A 21,673-nucleotide genomic window follows, 5' to 3' on the forward strand; every position below is an offset into this window, starting at 1 on the left:
TCAAAGTCAAACACTCCATATCACAAAAAACATTATTTTACATAATTAATTTGTCTCGCCTTTGGAGTGGCAAATACTTTACATAGCTCGCTTGGCCTTTGCAAATTATTTCGGCAGATCCGGTATCACAAAACGAAATAACTTTTCGAGGACAGCCGCGATTTTATTGTAGGGAGAGCAGCATAAACTTTTGTTGATGAACACAATAAGTTTGGTGATCTCCTTCAAAGATTTTCCGCTCTCAAAACAGTTACATACACATCTCATAACAGTTAGCTCGAATTGAAAAATTAAAAACTTTGCCCACATTCTGAAATTTAACGAAAAAGCTGTTTCAAAATAGTTAATGGATGCGAAATGTTGTTTCCGTTGTCGGTAAGAGTTATTTTCAAACGATTTTTTAACGTTTTTTTGATAATCAACATGTAAGAAAAATATTAATATATATTTTTTAAGTACTCACGTTGGGGCTATGTAAAGTTTACATTTTATATTATTAATAATTTGCAATAATGAAAACTCCTCCTCCTAGGAGGAAGCAGCGCAAAATATAAACATTGGGAAATAACTCTACTGATAACACAAAATTTATTTCATCTTCCCCTTGTCTTGACATGCGGACCCTAATTGCATGCAAATCATCTCATACGATGTAATGCAAATGAAGGCCGCTTATCGCATAGCTTATGGCCTGTGGTTGATCGCATGCAATGAACTGCCACTTTGGTGTTTTGACAACTATATTTTCATTTATCCGAAATCTTTGTGGTGGCAGCATTTCAAAATCAAAATAGAAATTTAAAAGAGACGCTTTTTTTCTTTTGCTCAAAAAATCCAATTCTTTTTTTCGGAAAGTTATGCTATGAAATATCCAGGTAAAAACTATATCTGCGATAATTGTTTCGCATACCATGAAATTACCAATTCGCATGCGATAGAGATTCGCTTCCTTATCGCACATAGAGATAGAGGATTATATGTATAATGGGTATAAACCACGAAAGAAATAAAAGTTGGCCACTAGATTTTCCAACATTAATAATAATTATTTCCATAAATGGGTCGTGTTATGGGGCGTTATTGTGACATATTGATTGTAAGCCTGAAATTGAAGGATTGTGATGTACCTCTTCAGGCTAACTCAAATGGATTTAGAGTCGCTCCACCTAGATGCACGAGTCTCCGTCTTGCGAGAGCTGCATATTGAGCTATGGAGTTTCATCATCCAATTCGCAAAAACGTCAGAAGCTTGTTTCTACTAATTCCAGTTTCCTGAAATAATAATAATGTCGCATTTAGTATCCAGTAAGAGTTCATAAGCGACCTCTATCATATTTAAGAGCCATTTGATGCTCATTGCATCAGGACTCTCCCTCTAATGTCGCGTGACTGTCCTCCTAGCCCTTGATAAAGCACCTGGCTTTGGCGAGCTCACGAAAGGATTCTGTCCATGTAATTTTGAAATAGCGCTTAATTTCGCTAACAATTCGTCTGTACAATGTCATCATAACCTTCATGTCCTGGTATCCAGCCAAACAAAACGATCTTCTTTGCTCCCACAGTATTGAGAACCCTGAAGGACAGTGAAACATTCCTTTAACTAAAAGTTTGATTTCATATGTATGTAAAAGTGCATCAAAATTAACAGAATAATTCTTGTTATTACAATTAAGTCGGAAATTAAAGGAAACCCCTGTACAAATAAAATTGATCGACAAAGGTGGAAAATAGGTGCAGACAAAATTTGGCCCCCATTTTATTTTGGTTTTTGTGACCGGAGCTTTATATTACAACTACACTTTAACTTCAACTTGCAAATATGTTTTTCAAAACTTAAAAGAATCTGGTCTCTTGCAAGACTCCAATATAATACAGGGTGGGCCATATAGCGTTTGCTTTGTGAACCACCTATTTTTTTGAGAATGGTAACACAAATGCCATGTCAAATGTGTTCATAATTTACTTAAAGGTTTGACATTTTCGAAATGGGACGCTATACGCTTAAACAAAATAGGGAAATATTGAGAACCTATTTCCAAAGTGGCGAGTCTTCTTCTTCTTTTCTGATTTTCACATCGGTGGCTACGTCAATAAGCAAAAAATAACTTCAACTTGCAAATATGTTTTTCAAAACTTAAAAGAATCTGGTCTCTTGCAAGACTCCAATATAATACAGGGTGGGCCATATAGCGTTTGCTTTGTGAACCACCTATTTTTTTGAGAATGGTAACACAAATGCCATGTCAAATGTGTTCATCATTTACTTAAAGGTTTGACATTTTCGAAATGGGACGCTATACGCTTAAACAAAATAGGGAAATATTGAGAACCTATTTCCAAAGTGGCGAGTCTTCTTCTTCTTTTCTGATTTTCACATCGGTGGCTACGTCAATAAGCAAAATTGTCGGATTTGGGGCTCAGAAAATCCACACGTTACTGTAGAGAAGCAAATGCATCCACAACGAGTCACTGTTTGGAGCGGTTTGTGGTCTGGCGACATCATCGGGCCATTTTTTTTCGAAAATGAGCGAGGAGCCGCGGTTACAGAAAATGGCGAGCGTTACCGTGACATGCTCAACGAGTTGTTTCCAAAAATTGAAGAGGATGACATGGACGACATTTGGTTTCAACAGGGCGGTGCAACTTGTCACACTGCCAAAGTTACACTCGAACTTTTGGCTACCGTTTTTGAAAACCGAATAATCAGCCGAAATTCCGATATCAATTGGCCGTCTCGGAGCTGTGATTTAAGCCCGTTGGACTATTTTTTGTGGGGAGCCGTTAAGGACATTTGCTATGCGAACCATCCAGAGACGATTGATGCTTTAAAACACGAAATCGAAGTTGCCATTCATGAAATTGGAGCCCAAACAATCGAAAATGTGCTTAAAAATTGGGTTGATCGAATGGCCTACTGTAAAGCCAGTCGTGGCAGTCATTTTTCATTCATAAATGATAATGTTCAATCTTCAAAATAAAAAAAAAGTTTCAAAAAATATTGATTAGTTTTTTTTTATAGCCGATTCAAAAAGCAAATTTTACATGGCCCACCCTATAATTTACATATTTTGTTATTAGATAATTCATTACAGACAAAATGTGTCATATGAGAGTAAAGCAACTGACAGCAAGGTTGAGGAGCTGCCGGGCGAAGAAAAACAAGTGAACATGGCTGATGTCGAGATGATTTTGGTTTGAAATTAGCACCTCGCCAGGTTGTGACGGGAAAATGGTCGAAGATTTTTGTATATGCTTTTTACATCATCATTAGAAAAAAATTTTGCTCTAGGACATATCGAAAAACAAAATTCTCAGATATGGCAGGTGTAGCTGGCTAGACATCTGAAACTAAGTTGGCAAAAAGACTCGTTGTTATGCAGTTCAATTCAATTCAAATTTATTTATTAATTCATATTATTCATAAATAAATGAATTAAAGATCGTTGTTTATGCAGAGAAATATGTCCCAGAAATGGCGATTCATCTTTTTTCTCTGATGAAGATGCTTCCTCTTCTCTGGTATTGCATCAGCAATTAAATATTCGGTTTTGTAGAATTTAAAATCTAGTAAGTCCATGATATTTTTTTGTTTTCACCGCATGCATATTTGTCTCGTTTAAACATTACCCAGGAGTTGACGTGACAACATCGACAAACCGCCAAAATACCTTTAAAGGCCATTTTTTGGTGCGAATAATCATAAGATACGTACATACCCGCTAGGTCTACTCCTTCAATGCATAGGTTGTATCGTAAAATCGCATGTGGACAATCAACATTAACGTACTTTGCACTCACTTTATCCCATCGTCAGGTATATTGAGGAGCAAGTGATCCAGGCGATTTTGAAGCTATTGAAGCTCGACTACACACATTTTGTCACCTTCCCTTACGAATTCTTCCTTTAATCGCTACTACTATTTAAATAGTTCGCGGACCACCTCTTTTGTACCGGCAGGAGGGGCGATTGTATAGTATCATCTAGCAGCGTGGAGTGGTTGACTGTGTCGAAAGTCTTCTTTAGGTCCAGCGCCACTAGGGCAGTCCTCTCGCAGGGACGGATTTGGTTAAGCCCGCGATTGATGTTTATAGCGGTGAGTGCTGTGGTAGTGCTGTGCACTCTGCGGAATCCACGGTAATGTGTAGCTGGGGTTAGGTGTTTCGCGTAGAGTGGGAGTAGGAGGGCGTCAAGAGTCTTCACTACAGGGAAAACAAGAGTTTTTGGGCGATAAGACTCCTCTTGGTTGGCGGATTTCTCAGGTTCAGTAATGGTACCACTCCCCGTGCTTTTCACTTATCAGGTCCAAAAATTTAGCTTCTGCTTTAGTTGATGACCAATTTATATAGAAATATAGTTTTATTTAAATGTAAGATATCCTTCATTGCATGCGTTGAAATACTAGAACACAATAATGTCGGACAGAGCGCAACCTTGGATTTAGGTGCTTTGGTTTAAGGGTGAAAATAAGTTAAAAACTTTTGGGAGTTAACACCCGTTTGATAACTTACAGATGAACAAAAGTCACTCGCCTAAATAAAATATTTCGCACCCACGAATCTACATATATATCTTTAAACCAATCATCGTTATTGGGGAAGTTCTGTTATTATAGTTCATACATATTAATTCTACAAATTATTGTACTTTCTGATGTTGATTAATAAAATACATCTCGAACAAGATATTGATCCGACCAGCTGTTAGCCGTTATTATTGGGAGTATTAAATTTAGCCAAAGATACTTTAATACACTTTTCATTTACCGGGTCCAAAAATGTATAGAAAATTGTTAACTTGTGTAATTGAACATTTTTTAACATCCTAATATCTTACTGGAAATGTAAAATAACCAATTTATACAATAAATACATATCTGATTAAATATATTGTAGAATTTTGATTTTATTTTAGCTTTTCAGCATTCATGTTTTGATTAAGGAATAGTGATAATGATTAAACGTAATATGTATTTTAAACGATGAACGACGTATGCTTTTTTATCAATAACTCAGTATTGCAGCGAAGGCAGTGTATGGAAAGACCATTACTTATCCGAGGCCGTGGTCGTCGAAAAAGCCCTGTGGAGTCTCGTCCTAAAATGAATAGCAAATAGTGTTGGACATAAGTCGGTGAGCCCGGTTGAAATGTGTAAATGTGTGTTGAAAACACAACTTACTAATTGATATTTCTTATGAATTCAACAGAGATAAGTAACTACAATAAGTATGACGTTAAAATTAGGGGTTAATAACAATTTAATTAGTGTAGATGGATAGATAAATTATAATCGACTAGGTAAAAACACTAAGTGATATAAGAAAAGTACATTTGCGAAAAATCGTAAAAAAATCTGATACTTTTTTTTGTAAAAAAAATGAATTAAAGAAATAACACGTACTTACATATTGGGTACACACAACAAGCTCCAGCGTAATCACACCACAACCATTAAAAGACAAATAATACGGTTACGAATATAAAGTGGTAGTAGTAGTAGTAAAACATATAGAGTAGAAGCAATTTTTGCAGAAGTAGTTTTACAGTTGACTGTAGTAGTTGTACAATTCAAGTTGTGCGGATATTTGGTACGTGTAAACATATGCATTCATAGATATGTATGTACAAGTACACTGATTTGTAAGTGGGTTGTGTAGACTATTTGCAAGTGAAGTAAGAACGTAGAGATCAGCGGCGACGAAGTGAAGCATAACTCAATTATTGAAACAATAAAAGAACAATTAAAAAGCACAAAAATCAAATACTGATAAAATAAAGCACCATTTGATAATGATCAATCATATGACTGACGGAAACTTAAAAGTGGAGGAGGATGAGACTTTGCGGAAGGGGAATATATTTAGTACTATGGTAAAATCCGCTTTGAGCAGACCGACCATATTTGATTTGTATACGCAGTGAATCACGACAAATTTATAAAGTATTTTTTCAAGACGCTTCGCTGAAGTTTACCATAATAGTTTACTTTTAAAAGTGGGCTCAGTCAGAACTATACTTAATGATTTTTGAATCCTGGTAGTACCATCGGCCCTTCTTAATCCTCAACGGTTTTTTTTTTAAGATATAAAACAATGACCCAGAAAAAATGCGATTTTAATTGAGAGAGAATACCAGATTTCGTGAATGAAACTAATCATTACTTTATTTTTATTTGCTTTCATACAAATCTCGCATTAAGGGCCTAATGGGCGGTATTGGCTGTACCCATGTCATCATAATTGCTCTGGCATCTTCAGCAGGAGTACATGAACCGCAAGTAATCCAACAGTATTAATCGAACTTTTTCACCATTTATACACACAGTCTGACTGATAGAAGCGAGACCGCCATAACTTAGAAACTACCTGACTAATTCGATTCGAAGAAACTGCACTGCATGGGTTTATAATATTTATTATACACAATATATTCAATAAAACGCATAGTCACCACCTTCACATTTTTGAGACATACTTTGTGTTAATTTCTGCACGAGTGGTGAGGTAATCGGCTCCAAATCATTTGAATTTGCCTTGATAACTCTTTGTTTTCCTTTGAGTTTTTGCTTAACTATTTCCAAACATTTTCAATAGGGCTGGTCAGTCCAACATTTCAATCCCATTTGGCTGTTTCCACTCTACACATCTTCGGCTTCTATGCTTGGGATCGTTGTCTTCTTGTAAAATCCATGGTTATCCAGAACCGACGTATCCAACTATTCGCCCAAAGGAAAATTCATCCGTGAATATTACCTTTTCGCAATTCCGTTGTGTGCGATAATTAGAGCACCGGGATTTTCAATGTGCTCAGGAATTTGAGGTCTTCTGCACGAAAACATCCTCAAATCAAATATTTGAATACATTAACATCACTTTTCCTTAAAACTGCTTCAGTTTTGTCACAAACAAATCAATGATCTTCTGATCTTGCTTTGGAGAGGTACTTTTTTGGACCATGTCCGGGGTAGTCGCCAACGATTCTAACTTCGGTATAGCGTTACACCCATTTATTTTTTAGCATATTCGACTTCTTCAAATATTTTGCTTCAGATACCCGTGGCATTTTTGGAATTTTAGGGTGTGTACATAGGAACACTGCTTTACTTTGTAAAAACAGCGAAAGTTATTTTGTAAAACAACGTATGTTTTTCTCACAAAACTAACAAATTACACAACGCATATTGAGAAAAGGATACACCTATTTAGTAGCACGTACATTTGTTTTTTATAACCGAACTCTGAGTGTGATTTTTGCAGGTCAAACTTCTATTAGACAGACTGTATTTTTTAATCGATTCACATACAACACTTATAAAACTAATAAGCTGAAATGATTTTTTTCCAAAAAATACTTTAAGGAATCGAATAATAAAATGTTTGCAGTCCTTATATTCATCTCTAACTGGAACACACTACTATCTGGCTGTTTCTATTTGCTTTCACAAACACAAACTACGTGTGACTGGAAGTTACTGAATACCCGAATCGTCTAAGTCTAAAAAAGGCTACCATAAAATCGCGAATTTAGTGAGTTGAGACTGATATAAATTACTGAGTACCAGCATTAGTCCAAGAATACTGAACACTAATGAAACTTGAAAACTTATCTACAAAGAAAATAACTAAGTGTAAACGTTATGTGATAAACTTGAAATGAATTGTGAATGAGTTCTAAACCGGAGAAAACGGTAAAAGTAAACTACACCTTTGTATATGAGAAAGATACCACCTCTCGCTTCTCCAAATTAGACTAAACACAACTGATTTTTTTATAATACCAATATTATGCAAATTTTAAAATGACATTGGATAGGAAGAAGTAGGCCCAAAACGGATGTATCCAACGATTATATATATATATATAATTGGCGCGTACACCCTTTTTGGGTGTTTGGCCGGGCTCCTCCTCCTATTTGTGGTGTGCGTCTTGATGTTGTTCCTCAAATGGAGGGACCTACAGTTTCAAGCCGACTACGAACGGCAGATATTTTTTATGAGGAGCTTTTTCATGGCAGAAACGCACTCGGAGGTTTGCCATTGCCTGCCGAGGGGTGACCGCTATTAGAAAAATGTTTTTCTTTATTTTGGTGTTTCACCGAGATTCGAACCTACGTTCGCTCTGTGAATTCCGAATGGTAGTCACGCATCAATCCATTCGGCTACGGCGGCCGTCTATATCCAACGATTGCATTACATTAATTTCTCGCAGAGCATAAATAAGGTTCTAAAATCCAAACAGTGGTATACTTTCTTTCATAGCCAGATGTCTTTTGAAGTATTTTTATCCGCGCGCTATTTCTTTCACCCATAATATTCCTCGACAATTTTGTACAATTAAAAATCTAATATACCATATACAGCATAAAGGAAAGAAAAAATAACGACGCTATAACCAATGACGGAAAATCAAGACATTTTAGTTCCTACAATTAAAACAGCAGCAACAGTTGTGAATAAAATGCGGTGAAGTGATAGGCAGCATTAACTTTGAGCGAAAATAATAGACGTATATAGAATATCTTTTTAATAAAAACAAATAATATCAAATTTTACTAAATATTTCAATTTCTTTATTGTACATATTTTCCATTTTGCCTCACAGTTAATACATATATATATAATACTACTTTTCCCCATATTATTCTAATTCTGAATATGTAGTATTGCGTGTAAAATATTTTGTACAACTAGCGACACAACAAATTGTATACTTATTACTGCAGTTATGCATGTCGTGTAGATACACAGCTTAAGGCTAATAATTTTAGTTAATTGAAATGGGAAGGTGGCAAAAAGTTATTTGGGCATCTGTTGACTTTTGATACTACGGTCCAATTTTCGCAGTAGTTATCTCAGCAAGAATCCGTGGCAATTTATGGTGTTATATTTTATTAGCAATTTATATGTAGGTAAATTTTGGAAATTTAAATTTCAATATTTCCTCACTGTCGAAAAATGGACTTTTATTAAAAATTCGCAGAATGTACACAAAATTTAAACAAAATTTGCCCGTATTTATTTCCATCTCTATACTCATTTTCATATTTATTGCAACCTGATTTTATTTCTCAAACAGCTATATTTTATTTTATGTGAAGCATGTAAATATTTCAATATTTTAACATTTGTGTGTACATCTTATTAATATATGAATATGCGTTGGAGGTGCTCTTAAATTTAAACAAAACCACGATAATATCGCTTTAAAGTCTTGACATTCCTAAACGACATACATACATACACTTGCCGAAAGGAAACGGATATGAGATATGTAGATATGTAGATTAACATATATGGCATCCTAAAAAAGTAGTTATTCTTCCGAGTACATTAGGATGCGTTGTATGAACTCATAAAACAGTTGATCTAAAACAATTCTACAACTCGCTTTGGGCAATATTTTCAAAGAAATCAAAAGTCGAGCATTACTTTCACGTCTCCATATTTGAGATATAATTGGTTTTCTGCGATATTGTTGCTCAGAATGATGGATGGTTGGAGACGTGAAAGTAATGCTCGACTTTTGATTTCTTTGAAAATATTGCCCAAAGCGAGTTGTAGAATTGTTTTAGATCAACTGTTTTATGAGTTCATACAACGCATCCTAATGTACTCGGAAGAATAACTACTTTTTTAGGATGCCATATATGTTAATCTACATATACATATTTCATTTATAATTTTTTTAATTGCTTTAGACATTTTACTTTTCTTCAACTGCTTTTCTCTTTGGTTTTAAGATTCTTAATGTTTTCTTTCGGGTTTAAATGTACAGTTCGAAAGTTGTTTTACTAAAAATTATATAATAAACTGTTGATCTCAGTGGAAAGGACTTACTCATAAGTTTTGCATGAATAGAATTCGACTATGGTGCATTAATTTACTTCATTGTATTTAATTTATTTCATTGTATCGCATTAAAGCTTAAAAATCGGTACTGAAAAATACCCTAATAAAGATTGATAAATATAAACAAATAATACAATAAATAATCGGAATCCTCGACAGTCAGCTCCACAGCGTTGAATTGTATGTATGTTAAAATGAAATCATTATAGCTTAAAAATACTTGCGAGAAAATACAAAAATAAAGATTCCACTGACAGACGGCTCTACATACCGGAATTACTCGGGTTTCCCCAATAAAGGGCTGATGTTTCAGGAATTTAACCTTTTTAAGATCAGGGGCCTCGTTCACCTTTCGTGAAGTTCCTACTGGGTTTTTTCGTATCCATGCTCTGGTGGGCTTGACCGCGGACACAAGTTTTTTCAGCGGCGTCTGCCAGAAAAGCCTCCATATAAACTGTAGTTAAATTGTTGGAATAGAGTGGAGCGATTGGAGCTATTTTAGGGCACGTTCTGGCTTAGGACCCTTAGATGACTCGGTTCAGCAAACCAGCACTGCTACGAATTGGCTTGAGCGTGACTACCATTCGATAATACCCGGATTCGAATCTTGGAGTATGAACCACCAAATGATAGAACAAGTTTTTTCTAAGAACGGTAGCCCCCTCGTTAGAGTATCTTCCACCCATGAAAACAGCCCGTCATAAAAACTATTTGCCGTTCGGAAACGGAATACAACTCGATTGCTTGACTCTCAAAAAGACTGATTCAGAAATCAAAACCAAAAAAAGATACATAAGAAGAAAAGTGTAAGTAAATAAGGACAGATTGGTAAGATATTGGAAAGCTTCTTGTATTAAAAAAAAAAAAAATTTAAGTTAAGCACTAAGTTTTATCTTTAAAAGAACTTACTCATTTAGTCGCAAAACAAGAGAATCCCTTAGCCTTCTTCTCTCAATACGCGGGTACATATACCTCCTCATCGGAACTTTCTAAACAAAAAAGTAGTTCGGCTTCCATTTAATTTATTTATTATTTCTATTACAATTGGCCTTGAATCTATTACACTCTGTGACAAATTACGATACGTCAGTGAACGTAAGTCATAGTTCCAATATTGTCATGCATACCATCGCTCGCGTAAACTGTTTTCAAACTATTGTCGATTAGGTGATGGAACACATAATTCGAACCCTGGACAGCAGTTCATATTGGCACACGTTAAATCTTTTAAAAATCATGCCGATATACAAATCAGAAATAGAAAAGCAAAATACCTAACATACGTCATCAAGCAACTCTTTAAAGGCATATCAAATTTTACAAAGAAATAGCGCCAAGTGTCCCAATCGGAGCTCGGGCTTAACTTTCTTGTGAGGATATATTAAGAGCATACAACAGCAAACCTCGAATTTTAGCAGATATGGAAATGTTTTTTTGTTACCCAGGAACAACTGCACATATACGTGAAACTCTAAATTTTATGTAGTAATGCTGCATACTCAGTTTCTGATTTTCTCATAAACAAAATTTTTTTAAAAGAATTTAAAGTTCCAAATGACTAAATTTTTGAAAAAATGGTTTAAATACTTATTTTTACTGTATGATATTAATATGGGAATATCGAAAAAAGATATATTCAGCTATTAAACAAAAGGTTTGATTACTTTTCACCAATGAAAATGCTGAATTATCTGTCACAAAATAACGACACGTCACATCCATTTTAACAATGATTTTTTATTCCTTAGCGTAATAGCCTAGACAGACGGGAGTTTAATCGGTATTAACGACTTAATTCGGAATTATCTCAGGAAAAGGAATTGCAAATTAAGATTTTTTTTTAAACAAATATTTATTATTTTGTCGCCTGCGATCCATCTTTTACTATGAAAACTATCCAATGAACAAATCAGTTGTTCACTAACCCGCGTAACAACCGTCTATCACATTATAAATTTAATCAGAATTAACTGCGTCGGTAATCCGGATTAACGCCTTCGTCTGTCTAGGCCATAATGCATGCAGGCCAAACAGAATACTAATGAAGAAAAATTTTCCGAATATACGATTTTTAGGCATTATTTCTCTTATCTATTATCTGCGAATTTAACTTCGAAGAAAAAGATAAGATTTTCTGGAAAACATTCCAATATTAAAATTTTCATCTGCCTTGGCACAACTTGTATTTAACCTATTATTTAAAAATATATTAGTGATAAATTATAGTAAAGAGACTTTAACTAAACCGTATTTGCTGCACACAAAATGTGTCTTTACGCTATGATTTCACTGATAGCAACTTTTATTCAACCATGGATTTTATACAATAGCTGCGATGATATTCATTTCGATACATACATAAATAAAACGCTGATAAGCAAAATTTTAAGTGATTGGCTTTGTTTGATTTGCGAATAGCATCTGCCAAAAACAAACGTGTTTATGCGCAGATCCCCTATATTGGTCAAACAAATAATGAATATGTAACTTCAAATTTTAATTATTTCTGCTGAACTGTATATGCCTCATCACTATCTTGTAACACACACGCGCACACACACACGCAAAAGAAACGCATCTCAATCAAATATAATATTTTACAATACCTAATTGTTAGAAACGCAAGAGTAAAAATTACCTACAGTTTAGATAAGTGCTAATGAATTTAGGTTAGAAAATTATCATTTACTTTTCAAATATTGCGCCTAATTTGTCAGTACAATTCTTAATTTGATATATGTATTTATATTGAATATTTTCGTGTAGTGATTAAAAATGTGTAGGCAATTTCATCGATAAAATTGAGGAATGTAAGTTTAAAGCTTTATTGCTATTTTTACTTAGTTTTTTCGCATAAATTTTTTGCAACATTTTACAGTAGTCCAATGTCTCTTAAAGTGCCCTCAACAGCTTCGTCCTAGAGTACACAAGAAAACAAAGTGAGTGTGTGTAATGTGCATACATAAAAAGGGCAAAATAAAGAAATAAAAATGTTGCAATTAAATTTAAAAAAAATATTGTCAACTTAATGATTAACAAAATTGGTAAATTGGGAATAAAATAATGATATTCATGATTAAGGCTTGATGAAAATGGCTGGGTTTATAAATGAGTGGATACAGTGATGGCCAACGCATAAACACTCGGTTAAATACAATCTACTAATGCATGGGTTTGCGTACGTAATAAGTTGGCTGTATAATAGGAACATTTTCACAAAACTCGAATACAAACTGTAGCAGTTATTAATTGAACTTATACTATACAGTGAGAGTTGTGGAAATCATTAGAAAAAATGTACATATGTATATACAATAAAATAACATTAAAGAAAACGAAAACATCGTACGTGGTATATAACTCACTTGTAATAGGGTTATGTAGAGGCATTTTTAGTAGAATATCAAACGGTTATATCAATTCGTTACTATTGGTGTGCTTATTTAACTTTGCTATATTTTCAGTTTATATGAGCTATACTAGTTAATTATAGTAACTATTGTTTTAATGTACGTAAGAAGCATTATGTACATACCACCGGAAGCCTAAAGAATGATCTTAAAATATAAAAATGACTCTTTTATAATTTGCCAAATAGTATTTTTTCATTGTTCGGCGAAAAGGTGGCTACTGAATTCTTAAGGGGTTACATGGGTTTCGTGGGTTCAAAAATCGATTTTTTTGGCTTATTAATTTCTACAACCTCTCGAGAATATTATCCTACATTTTCAAGTCGATCCGAATAATAGTTTCGGAGATACAGACTTTGGAAGGTGTGCGCTCCAATCCGCTTTTATTGTTACTCAAAACTTTAAACGTGTTTTTCTCGGAACCGTGTTTTCAAAGTCGGTTGTCAAATGTTCTCGAAAACTACTCAACCGAGCTTGATGAAATTTTACACAGGGGATCGAGATAGAATTTACTCGTGCTTGAACGAAGTATTTTTTTTTTCAATTACCACTATTTAAAAAAAAAAAAATGTCAAGCAAATTTTTTTCGAAGTTTTCATTTTTTTGGAAAAATGTCTGTCAAAATTCCAATTTTTACTTTTTTTCTTTCCTTCGTTCAAGCACGAGTTTATGGTCTTAACTAAAACACTTATTTTTGTTTTTTTCATTTTCAATAATCCTGTCAAGAGTTATGCTGACAACGCGGACGCACCTTTTTTTCGAGGGGTCACCGAAAATGGCATCACAATGGAGGAGTTTTAATTTTTTTTTTTTTTTTTTTTTTTTTTGAAAATTTCATGTAACCCCTTAACTTAAACTGCGTTTCAATTTGATACAACTTCTAACATTATTGCCTTCGAGACTTGTTCTAATCGCAAGTTTCGCTAAGCACGTTTATGATTTTTGATTATTTTGTGTTGTATTCAAATTATATAACTGGAATCTGGGCTATGATGCTGTTTATTATAAAGGAACAAAATTTTTAATGATAATTCACTTATGAAAAATGTAATGAACTGTTCAATTGGATGCCTACGCAAATACATAATTCAGAATAGGACTACTTCGTCTATGAATGAAGTAGAATAAAGCAAAGGGTGAAATAGAAGAAAGAAGTAAAATAATACAAAATTAAATGAACAACAAATCTTTACGATCTATGCCACGTTGTAGTCAGATGGACACTTCACGATAGTATTCAATATTCTGTGATGAACAAGAATTTACTGAAAAATCGGGTTACATGTTGTATATTATAAGTGGTCGTTTTTTGGGGAGATGGAAACCACGAGTCTAAAATTACCTTGGCGATTAGATGAATGCCCGACCAACGCATACAAAAAACAGCTAAAATAAAGCGTTGTTTGTGTTTGAATAAAAGAAAATAATCTATTTAATTTTTATTCATTTTTTAACCATTTCGCCCCCACTCTTTCGATTCCAATAAAAGCTAGAAGGAACCATTTCTTAATGATTTTGTTTTTAAATTCTTCAATAAGTATTCTGGCAAATGCATAATATAATACAGTTAAGGTTTTTACCTTTCGATTTCACAGGATGTTGAATGGTAGAGTGAAGTGGGCATTTGATACGATTACAATTAGCTCGATCGATGTGGTTTGCAATGATTTATCCGTGCTAGCTGCATCGCATGAGCCAAAACCGCTGTAATAACATGCGGTTGCATGTTAGAAAACATGAATTCGAAATATAACACTGTTCTACAGTAAATTTTATGCAGTCATAGGGAGACAATTGAATTTTAGCAATCAACATACAAATACTGTTATGAAAATTGGAATAAGCTTTAGATTTATTTCATTAAAGATATTGTACTAGCAACGCAGCTTCTTTTCTTTCACGCAAATCCCGGAATTTAGAAGGAATTAAATTTTGAGAAAGAATTTAATCTTTATTTAAATCGGGCTTACGAGTGCAGATAACAATTGAAATAAAAAGAAAACATACTAAGTACACCTAACCATACATAAGTTCGCATAGTTCAAAGCCGCGGAATATCAGTAGCGGCATGTTTTCTTTTTTCGATTTCATTGTTATCTCATATACTGAAACTACGAAACCATATTTCTCCTTCAACCTTCTCCTCAACTTAAGATGTTTGCCATCGCCATAAAATTAAACGAGAACTAGTTAATGCTCCAAGTACGCTAGAACGGTACTAGTTTAAACCTGTGTATTCCCCTGCAAACGCATTAGGAGTTTTTTTTACAATAAGCGTTGGTTTACATATGTACAAAATACAAAATAGGCTGTAGGGTTAATGTAAATCGATAATGATAATGTTAAATGCTTCATTCAAGGCATTTTGGTACACATGAAAACATATAAATATAAAAAAAACAGTATATTGTGAGCAAAATGGAACACAACTTAAATTGGTTTGTTAGTTAGTGAAGTGGATTTGCTACACTGGTGTTGAATTTTGCACCTTGTTTTTAAATTCAGATTGTATTACTTTGTGTATGCAATCGTACAAATATTAGTATGTTATGCACGTTGTAGAATACATATTTATATTAATATACATAGGTAAATATTGTGATTAGTTGAGTTAAGAAGTATATTAATTTAATTTAAATACTCATTGAAATCCTGTTGTAGTTGCGAATCGTCGTTTTAGTGGCGGGGTAAGCATTAAATGTAATGAATAATAATAATATAAAGAAAATGGATTATACATTTTTAATATGAATATTTGTCGTATGTTGAGAATTTTAACAACATTTAACATTTAATGAACAAAATAAATGTATGTATATAAGATGAGAGCGACACTATCGTTTATAGTTTACTGCATTCCCTGTGATTAACATTTCGCACACATACCACTTATACTACCAACATGCAATTGAACCAAACCTGCACATGCAAATCAACTTACAAAAAATATGGCATTATTTTTGTTTACCATTCGGATTAGTTGAATTTTAAATAATAATTTTCATGCTAAACTTTGAGTGCCATCACGAAACTACTGCAAAACGACAGGGACTATCAAGCCATATGCCAAAAAAGAATAAACGTTGAAAATATGTAAAAACAATTCACAAACACTTCTGCAGCAGCTTAAAGCAAATCACTTTTTTAACAATTTGTTTCTTTTTAAGTATAAAGTATGAGCATTTATACAACAATGGTATGCATATGAATTTCTTTTAATTTAATAACGTTTTTATTGGACGATGGCCAATCCAGTTGAATTGAAAACATGTTCTTTATTTAAGAGTTAGAACTCATTCAAGAGAAGAAAAGTTTTAAATTGTTATTTTAACGAAAAATGCATTCGGAAGGTAGAAGAATTTGAAAATTTTATTTGGATCACATAAATTCTACTTCGCTCATTTACAAAGCCATAAATAAATAGACAAATCTAAGATAAATCCCTTTAAAGTTTCCAGCCATCAGGTGCTTTATAAAATACCGTTAGTGCATTTTACACAAAATAACACACGCACTAATCAATTTTTCTAGATATGTTTATCTATATAAATTTATACATTATATATAAGTAATTATATATACATCTTGCGAGTAAGACTACGGCCTGTAAATGAGCGACATGTACGTATATCTTATACAACGCTTCCTATAATTTTACAATGGAAGCATAAGATTATTTGGCTTAGAACTCATCGATTTAAACGAATATTATATATTAAAAGAAATCTTCGTATCCATATATTTATATGAAATTGCGATAATTAAAAATAGCCAGCGAATATAATTTTTTTATTCAATGGCAAGCGGGTATAGGAATTATTTGTAATACATTTGGCAAATTTTGGCTAAGAGTTTTAACCTGATCTGAAATTTTTAAATAATTAGTAAATTTCATAAGCTATTCTCTAGTTAACATTACAAATTTATCTATTAAGAGCAGCAAATTTCATTCATGTATAAGTCAATTATAATATTTAAGCATGCATAACAGTTTTTACAACAATAAAAATGTAAGTCATTACATGATTACAATTCCATTAGGTGTACAATCAACAAATAATAATTAAGCTATTTTCATTCAATATTCTGGAGAGTTATAACTTTTTAACTATTTGCTATGCGAACAAGTCATTTGTGTAACAATATTAATAGTATTGATAAATAAGACAAATTTTGCTTAAATGAACAACCAAAAGCATTGCAATTATTGGATCGTATAGAAGAACTCTTCTTTCTACTTAGAACAAGTTTTGTATTTTATGTTATATCCGTTTAATAAATAAAAGCAATTAGAGGTGTCGATAAAATTATTGTTGCAGAGTTGCAGTTTGAGGAAGTTGTAATTTGAAGTAGATAGGATTTTTTGGAAGCAGAATTAGAGAAATGAAATTAATAGAAATAAATTGTTGAAGAGATGGAAATATAACAGGGATATGGGATATGTAGATATAATTTAGTACATCATTTTTTTTTTTTTTGTAATTTTCAATATCTATTAATTTTGAAAAGATGGAGTTTTACATGTTTGAAAGGATAAACAAAACGAATACGAACGGAGATGATTTTATGAGTAATATTGATATTGTTACAAATAACGCTGAGTTTGATTTATAGTAAATGGTAGATTTATGCTCAGTAGGCAAATTTAAATGATTAAAAAGTAGGACATAACATAAAACTAAATTGGATGGCTATTTGAATAGTAAAAATGTATGCCCTCTCTTCTACATAACTTTTAATAATGTTTTAATCTTTTACTATGTTTTACAAATCATATGCTTCAGGTGTACTGACCTCTTGTAGTAGATCCTGGGATGCAATCGCTTTAAGCACATTTTTCTTTGATGTCTCCTGAATTTCACCACCAATCAACAACTCATCCAAGATGAAGTACGCTTTTTCAAAATTGAAAATTATGTCCAACTCACAAACCTGAATTTGGAAAGAAATATAATTTTAGCCCAGACCATAACCCTTGCGAGTTTGACAATTTAAAGCATCGCCATGGATAACGTTAACATCAAATCTATACTTTGTGATAAACGTCGTTAAAATATTTCGTAGACTATCCAAATTATTAAGGCTCTCTAAATTGAATGCCAAATGGAACATCTCAAAATTATTTTTTTACAAAATGTTTAGTTACATCGTCATTCGAAGCGATTGCTAATTTGCACATCAACTATGATTGCTATTACTTTAAGTTGTCAGTCATAAATCAATTACTTACACTTCCGAAATATTTATCCAACAACTCCACATAACGGTGAATGATTTCGAGTGTTAGCAGCTCATTATCGTTCTGTTCAATGGCGCAACAAAAATATAAACTCGCATATCTTGAAATATTAAAATGTTTAATTAGACGGATATGTAATATATTATTTATTTGGGTTACATTACTTATAATAAATGGTATAATATTTCACTGAAACCTATGCATTTATCTAATTACCAGAAACTCGACTGAATAAATGATAAAAATGCAGAGAAAGCAGGAACTTGAGTTTTCGCTTTGAAACACAGGATTCGCGATCGAAATGTAGTTATATCGAAGGCTGCGACTAACACATACAGTACCATTCTCAAGATATTTATACTTAATGTTTTGTTTTATTAAAACAACAAAACTGATTATAAACGAACTTAAAACCCGTGACTGGTATTGAACTGTGGAATATTACACGAAAGAATACGAGAAGGACTACCTCTTAATTTTTATTTCATTGCGTCCGCGATGAGTTCGAAGGTCCAAATGTGATTAAATAGCTTAAGACTGGTGAAATTAACCTAGCAGATAACTTCTTAAGCGTCGAACTCATTCAAATAAATTGTTTACCAAATAAACTTGGATATACTTTAGACTTGACATTTTTAATCAAAACTGTAAATTTAGTTCATTCAAATTTACATTTAATTTTAAGCCGCGATATTCTTAAATTGAAGGAACTTTTAATGGACAAAAAATACGATACTACGTTGTTTCTTTATCTTGATTTTTCTAAGTCTCACGTTTTTTATGTTCTAAATTTGGAAGCCAACTTAAAATCCACCCCAAAATTAAATTCTGTTAATACACCTTCTGATATTGCTAATATTTTCACTACGTCCTTTGCCTCCAATTTCCCAAATTAATCCGTCGACAGCCATCTCTCGATTTTAACATGCTATAGCCCTAGCCAAGCCTTCAGAAGACTTAAATGGTCCTTACTAACTGACATTAACGGTTTGTCTACAATTTCGCTTGATTGTGATCACTTAATGTACGCAATAATAATTTGTCCCGAGCATCATGGCTTTATTCCAAGGCGAGCCACCGTGTCTAATTCAGCTGTTATTTCAGATTATTGTACCCAGCCAGACATGGTTTACACTGACTTTTCCAAGAATGACTCATGTTTTTCCCGACTAAAGGCTTCCGCCCCAGTAAATTAGCCCTGTCTAGTGCACCGTACCTTACCCATCATTTATATCCGGTGTCCGCGAACTATCTGTGTGGTTGGCAATTGTCTGTCATTTTTCGATATCATAGCTCAAAACAGAGGAGAATAAAGCAGTGTAGTCTCAGTGGTCCCCCATGCTGACGACTTTTCGATAATGGCGTCAGCATTGACATCGATGACTTGTGTTCCAAAGTCAAATTTAATCTCGTCAGCCGTTTTTGCTGCGACCCTCTTCACCACCTAGACGAAAGAGGTCAAACTACAGTTAAAGGTGAAAGTCGATGGCACACCAATACCGATCGTTAACAGCCCCAAAATTTTGGGTGTCACCTTCGACAGTTTCTTCTCCTTCTCGGAGATTGCCACTAAGGTCCACCAATAGATATATAGTACTTACAAACAGGCTCAGAATATATTATGCGCACATTTATCTGCATTTACTATTTACTACACCACGCGAAAAGGAGTTTTACGCAAAAATACTGTGGAGTGCGTAGCCGGAGTTCGACTGTACATCATACGCACACATTTGCCAAGTTTGACATTTTACAATTTCCTATTTGCGTTAGAAATATTTAATAATAAATGTAGAAAAATGTGCACATAATATATTCTGAGCCTGTTTGTAAGTACTATACATCTATATTGGTGGAATTTACAAATTTTTCAATTTCAATCATTGATAATAATTAAACTACTTGCAGAATCTTTTTTCCGCCACTTGAATATTCTTTTTGGGATTGAGAAGCATCGTTTTAGCCAAAAATTGCACTCCGAAATTTCGATTTTAGCAGAAGTGGCTAAACTGCAGAGTCACCATATATAATTATTATTTCCTCTTCGGAGCCAGAAATTAGCATGAGAAGTAAGCCAAAAGATGATAAGTGGAAAATTAAAACATCTGATAAACACCTATTAGTATAGGCCACTTTAATTGTGGCATCTTAACTCAAAATTAATTATAGAAATTTGTTGTTGTGACAGCATAACATAAATGTTTGGGAAACGCTGTTAGAGTGACAGTCCCTGGTCCGATATAACTCCGGGTCGAACCGTAACTTAGAAACGACTGTCGCGAAAACGTAGTAATCGCGTAGCGTTTAATATCTATTTGTTTAACATCTAAGTCAAAATTATTATTATCTGAAAACCTTTTTTTTTTTTATTAATATTTAATAATTACCGTTTGTATACAATTTTGCAGTCTTTCCACTCCAAGAATGAGCACATCTTTGGCTTACGTGCAAGTATGGTGGTCACCAATTCGCGCGTGATCTTCTTTTTTACTTTATCGGGATAAGCCATATACCATTTCTGCAATCTTAGTTTCCCTTGCCGACTGAATAATAACATGAAAAGCATCTAACACAAATATTTCCAAAGCAAAAGAGAACCAATTTTCTCATTAGTTAGTTTTCACTACGGCCTTCATTGCGGCAATTGGCATCTAACAAAACTATAATAAAATGAATATAAAATATATTACACTTACCATCTTTGAGTGTTTATTACTTCTTTGAGAAGTAATGTGAGGAATTAAAATTATTAGTTTTTATATAAAATAAATGAATTTCCCATTTGGAGCAAAAAGTATTAATCACAATCACTAACCAATATTTGATAGAGATGTGCTGATTTTTCGCTACTCGATACGGAGAGAATACGCTAAAATTTATGGTAATACAGTTGCTGACGCATTGATTTAGAAAAACTAATTGTCTTTTAAAACTATATGGCTAAAAAACCCACCTTGCACTTAGAAAACGATCCTTTCCTCATTTCCGATCTAGCATATTTTTGGGGCAAATAAAATTACTTTTAAGGAAACCTCTCTAATATAATTTAAAATTGTATTGATTATTGATAAATATGATCATTACAAGTAGTAGCATTTAAAAAATATAATTTTGCAATTAAAATATGCTCGTTTTCAAAGTTTTATTACTTGATCCATTAGTCTTTTAATCGCAAAAT

At 33.2% G+C, this 21,673-nt stretch overlaps 1 protein-coding gene and 1 long non-coding RNA gene across 4 annotated transcripts; one reads left to right on the top strand and one right to left on the bottom strand.

The window, feature by feature from the left end:
- Window positions 1–4,878: 4,878 nt before the first annotated feature.
- LOC128856106 (AP-1 complex subunit sigma-2) lies at window positions 4,879–21,336 on the bottom strand. Of its 3 annotated transcripts, none has more exons than XM_054091497.1 (5): window positions 21,192–21,336; window positions 20,883–21,061; window positions 18,487–18,595; window positions 18,051–18,188; window positions 4,879–5,094 (listed from the first exon to the last, which is right to left on the bottom strand). In XM_054091497.1, the coding sequence occupies exons 1-5, from the start codon at window positions 21,192–21,194 to the stop codon at window positions 5,050–5,052; spliced, it is 474 nt and encodes a 157-aa protein (XP_053947472.1). In that variant the 5' UTR covers window positions 21,195–21,336; the 3' UTR covers window positions 4,879–5,049. The 3 variants fall into 3 exon arrangements, with proteins under 3 accessions (XP_053947472.1, XP_053947471.1, XP_053947473.1); XM_054091496.1 differs by lacking the exon at window positions 4,879–5,094 and adding an exon at window positions 9,428–12,763 and having other exon boundaries at window positions 21,192–21,333; XM_054091498.1 differs by lacking the exon at window positions 4,879–5,094 and adding an exon at window positions 17,351–17,490 and having other exon boundaries at window positions 21,192–21,333.
- On the top strand, window positions 5,533–7,444 carry LOC128856107 (uncharacterized). The gene is made up of 3 exons (XR_008453796.1): window positions 5,533–5,586; window positions 6,198–6,275; window positions 7,356–7,444. It is a non-coding gene; the product is annotated as an uncharacterized LOC128856107 (long non-coding RNA).
- Window positions 21,337–21,673: the final 337 nt, after the last annotated feature.

This window comes from Anastrepha ludens, chromosome 2 (genome assembly GCF_028408465.1).
Source record: "Anastrepha ludens isolate Willacy chromosome 2, idAnaLude1.1, whole genome shotgun sequence".
Taxonomy (NCBI): Eukaryota; Metazoa; Arthropoda; class Insecta; order Diptera; family Tephritidae; genus Anastrepha; species Anastrepha ludens.

Excerpts from the sequence above, each read along its gene's own strand:
- LOC128856106 (XM_054091497.1), bottom strand. Across the intron at positions 18,596-20,882 it reads TGCAAAATTGTATACAAACG|ATATGCGAGTTTATATTTTT; the intron begins GTAATTATTAAA and ends TAATATTTCAAG. Across the intron at positions 5,095-18,050 it reads CCCAGGATCTACTACAAGAG|GACGAGACTCCACAGGGCTT; the intron begins GTCAGTACACCT and ends TATTCATTTTAG.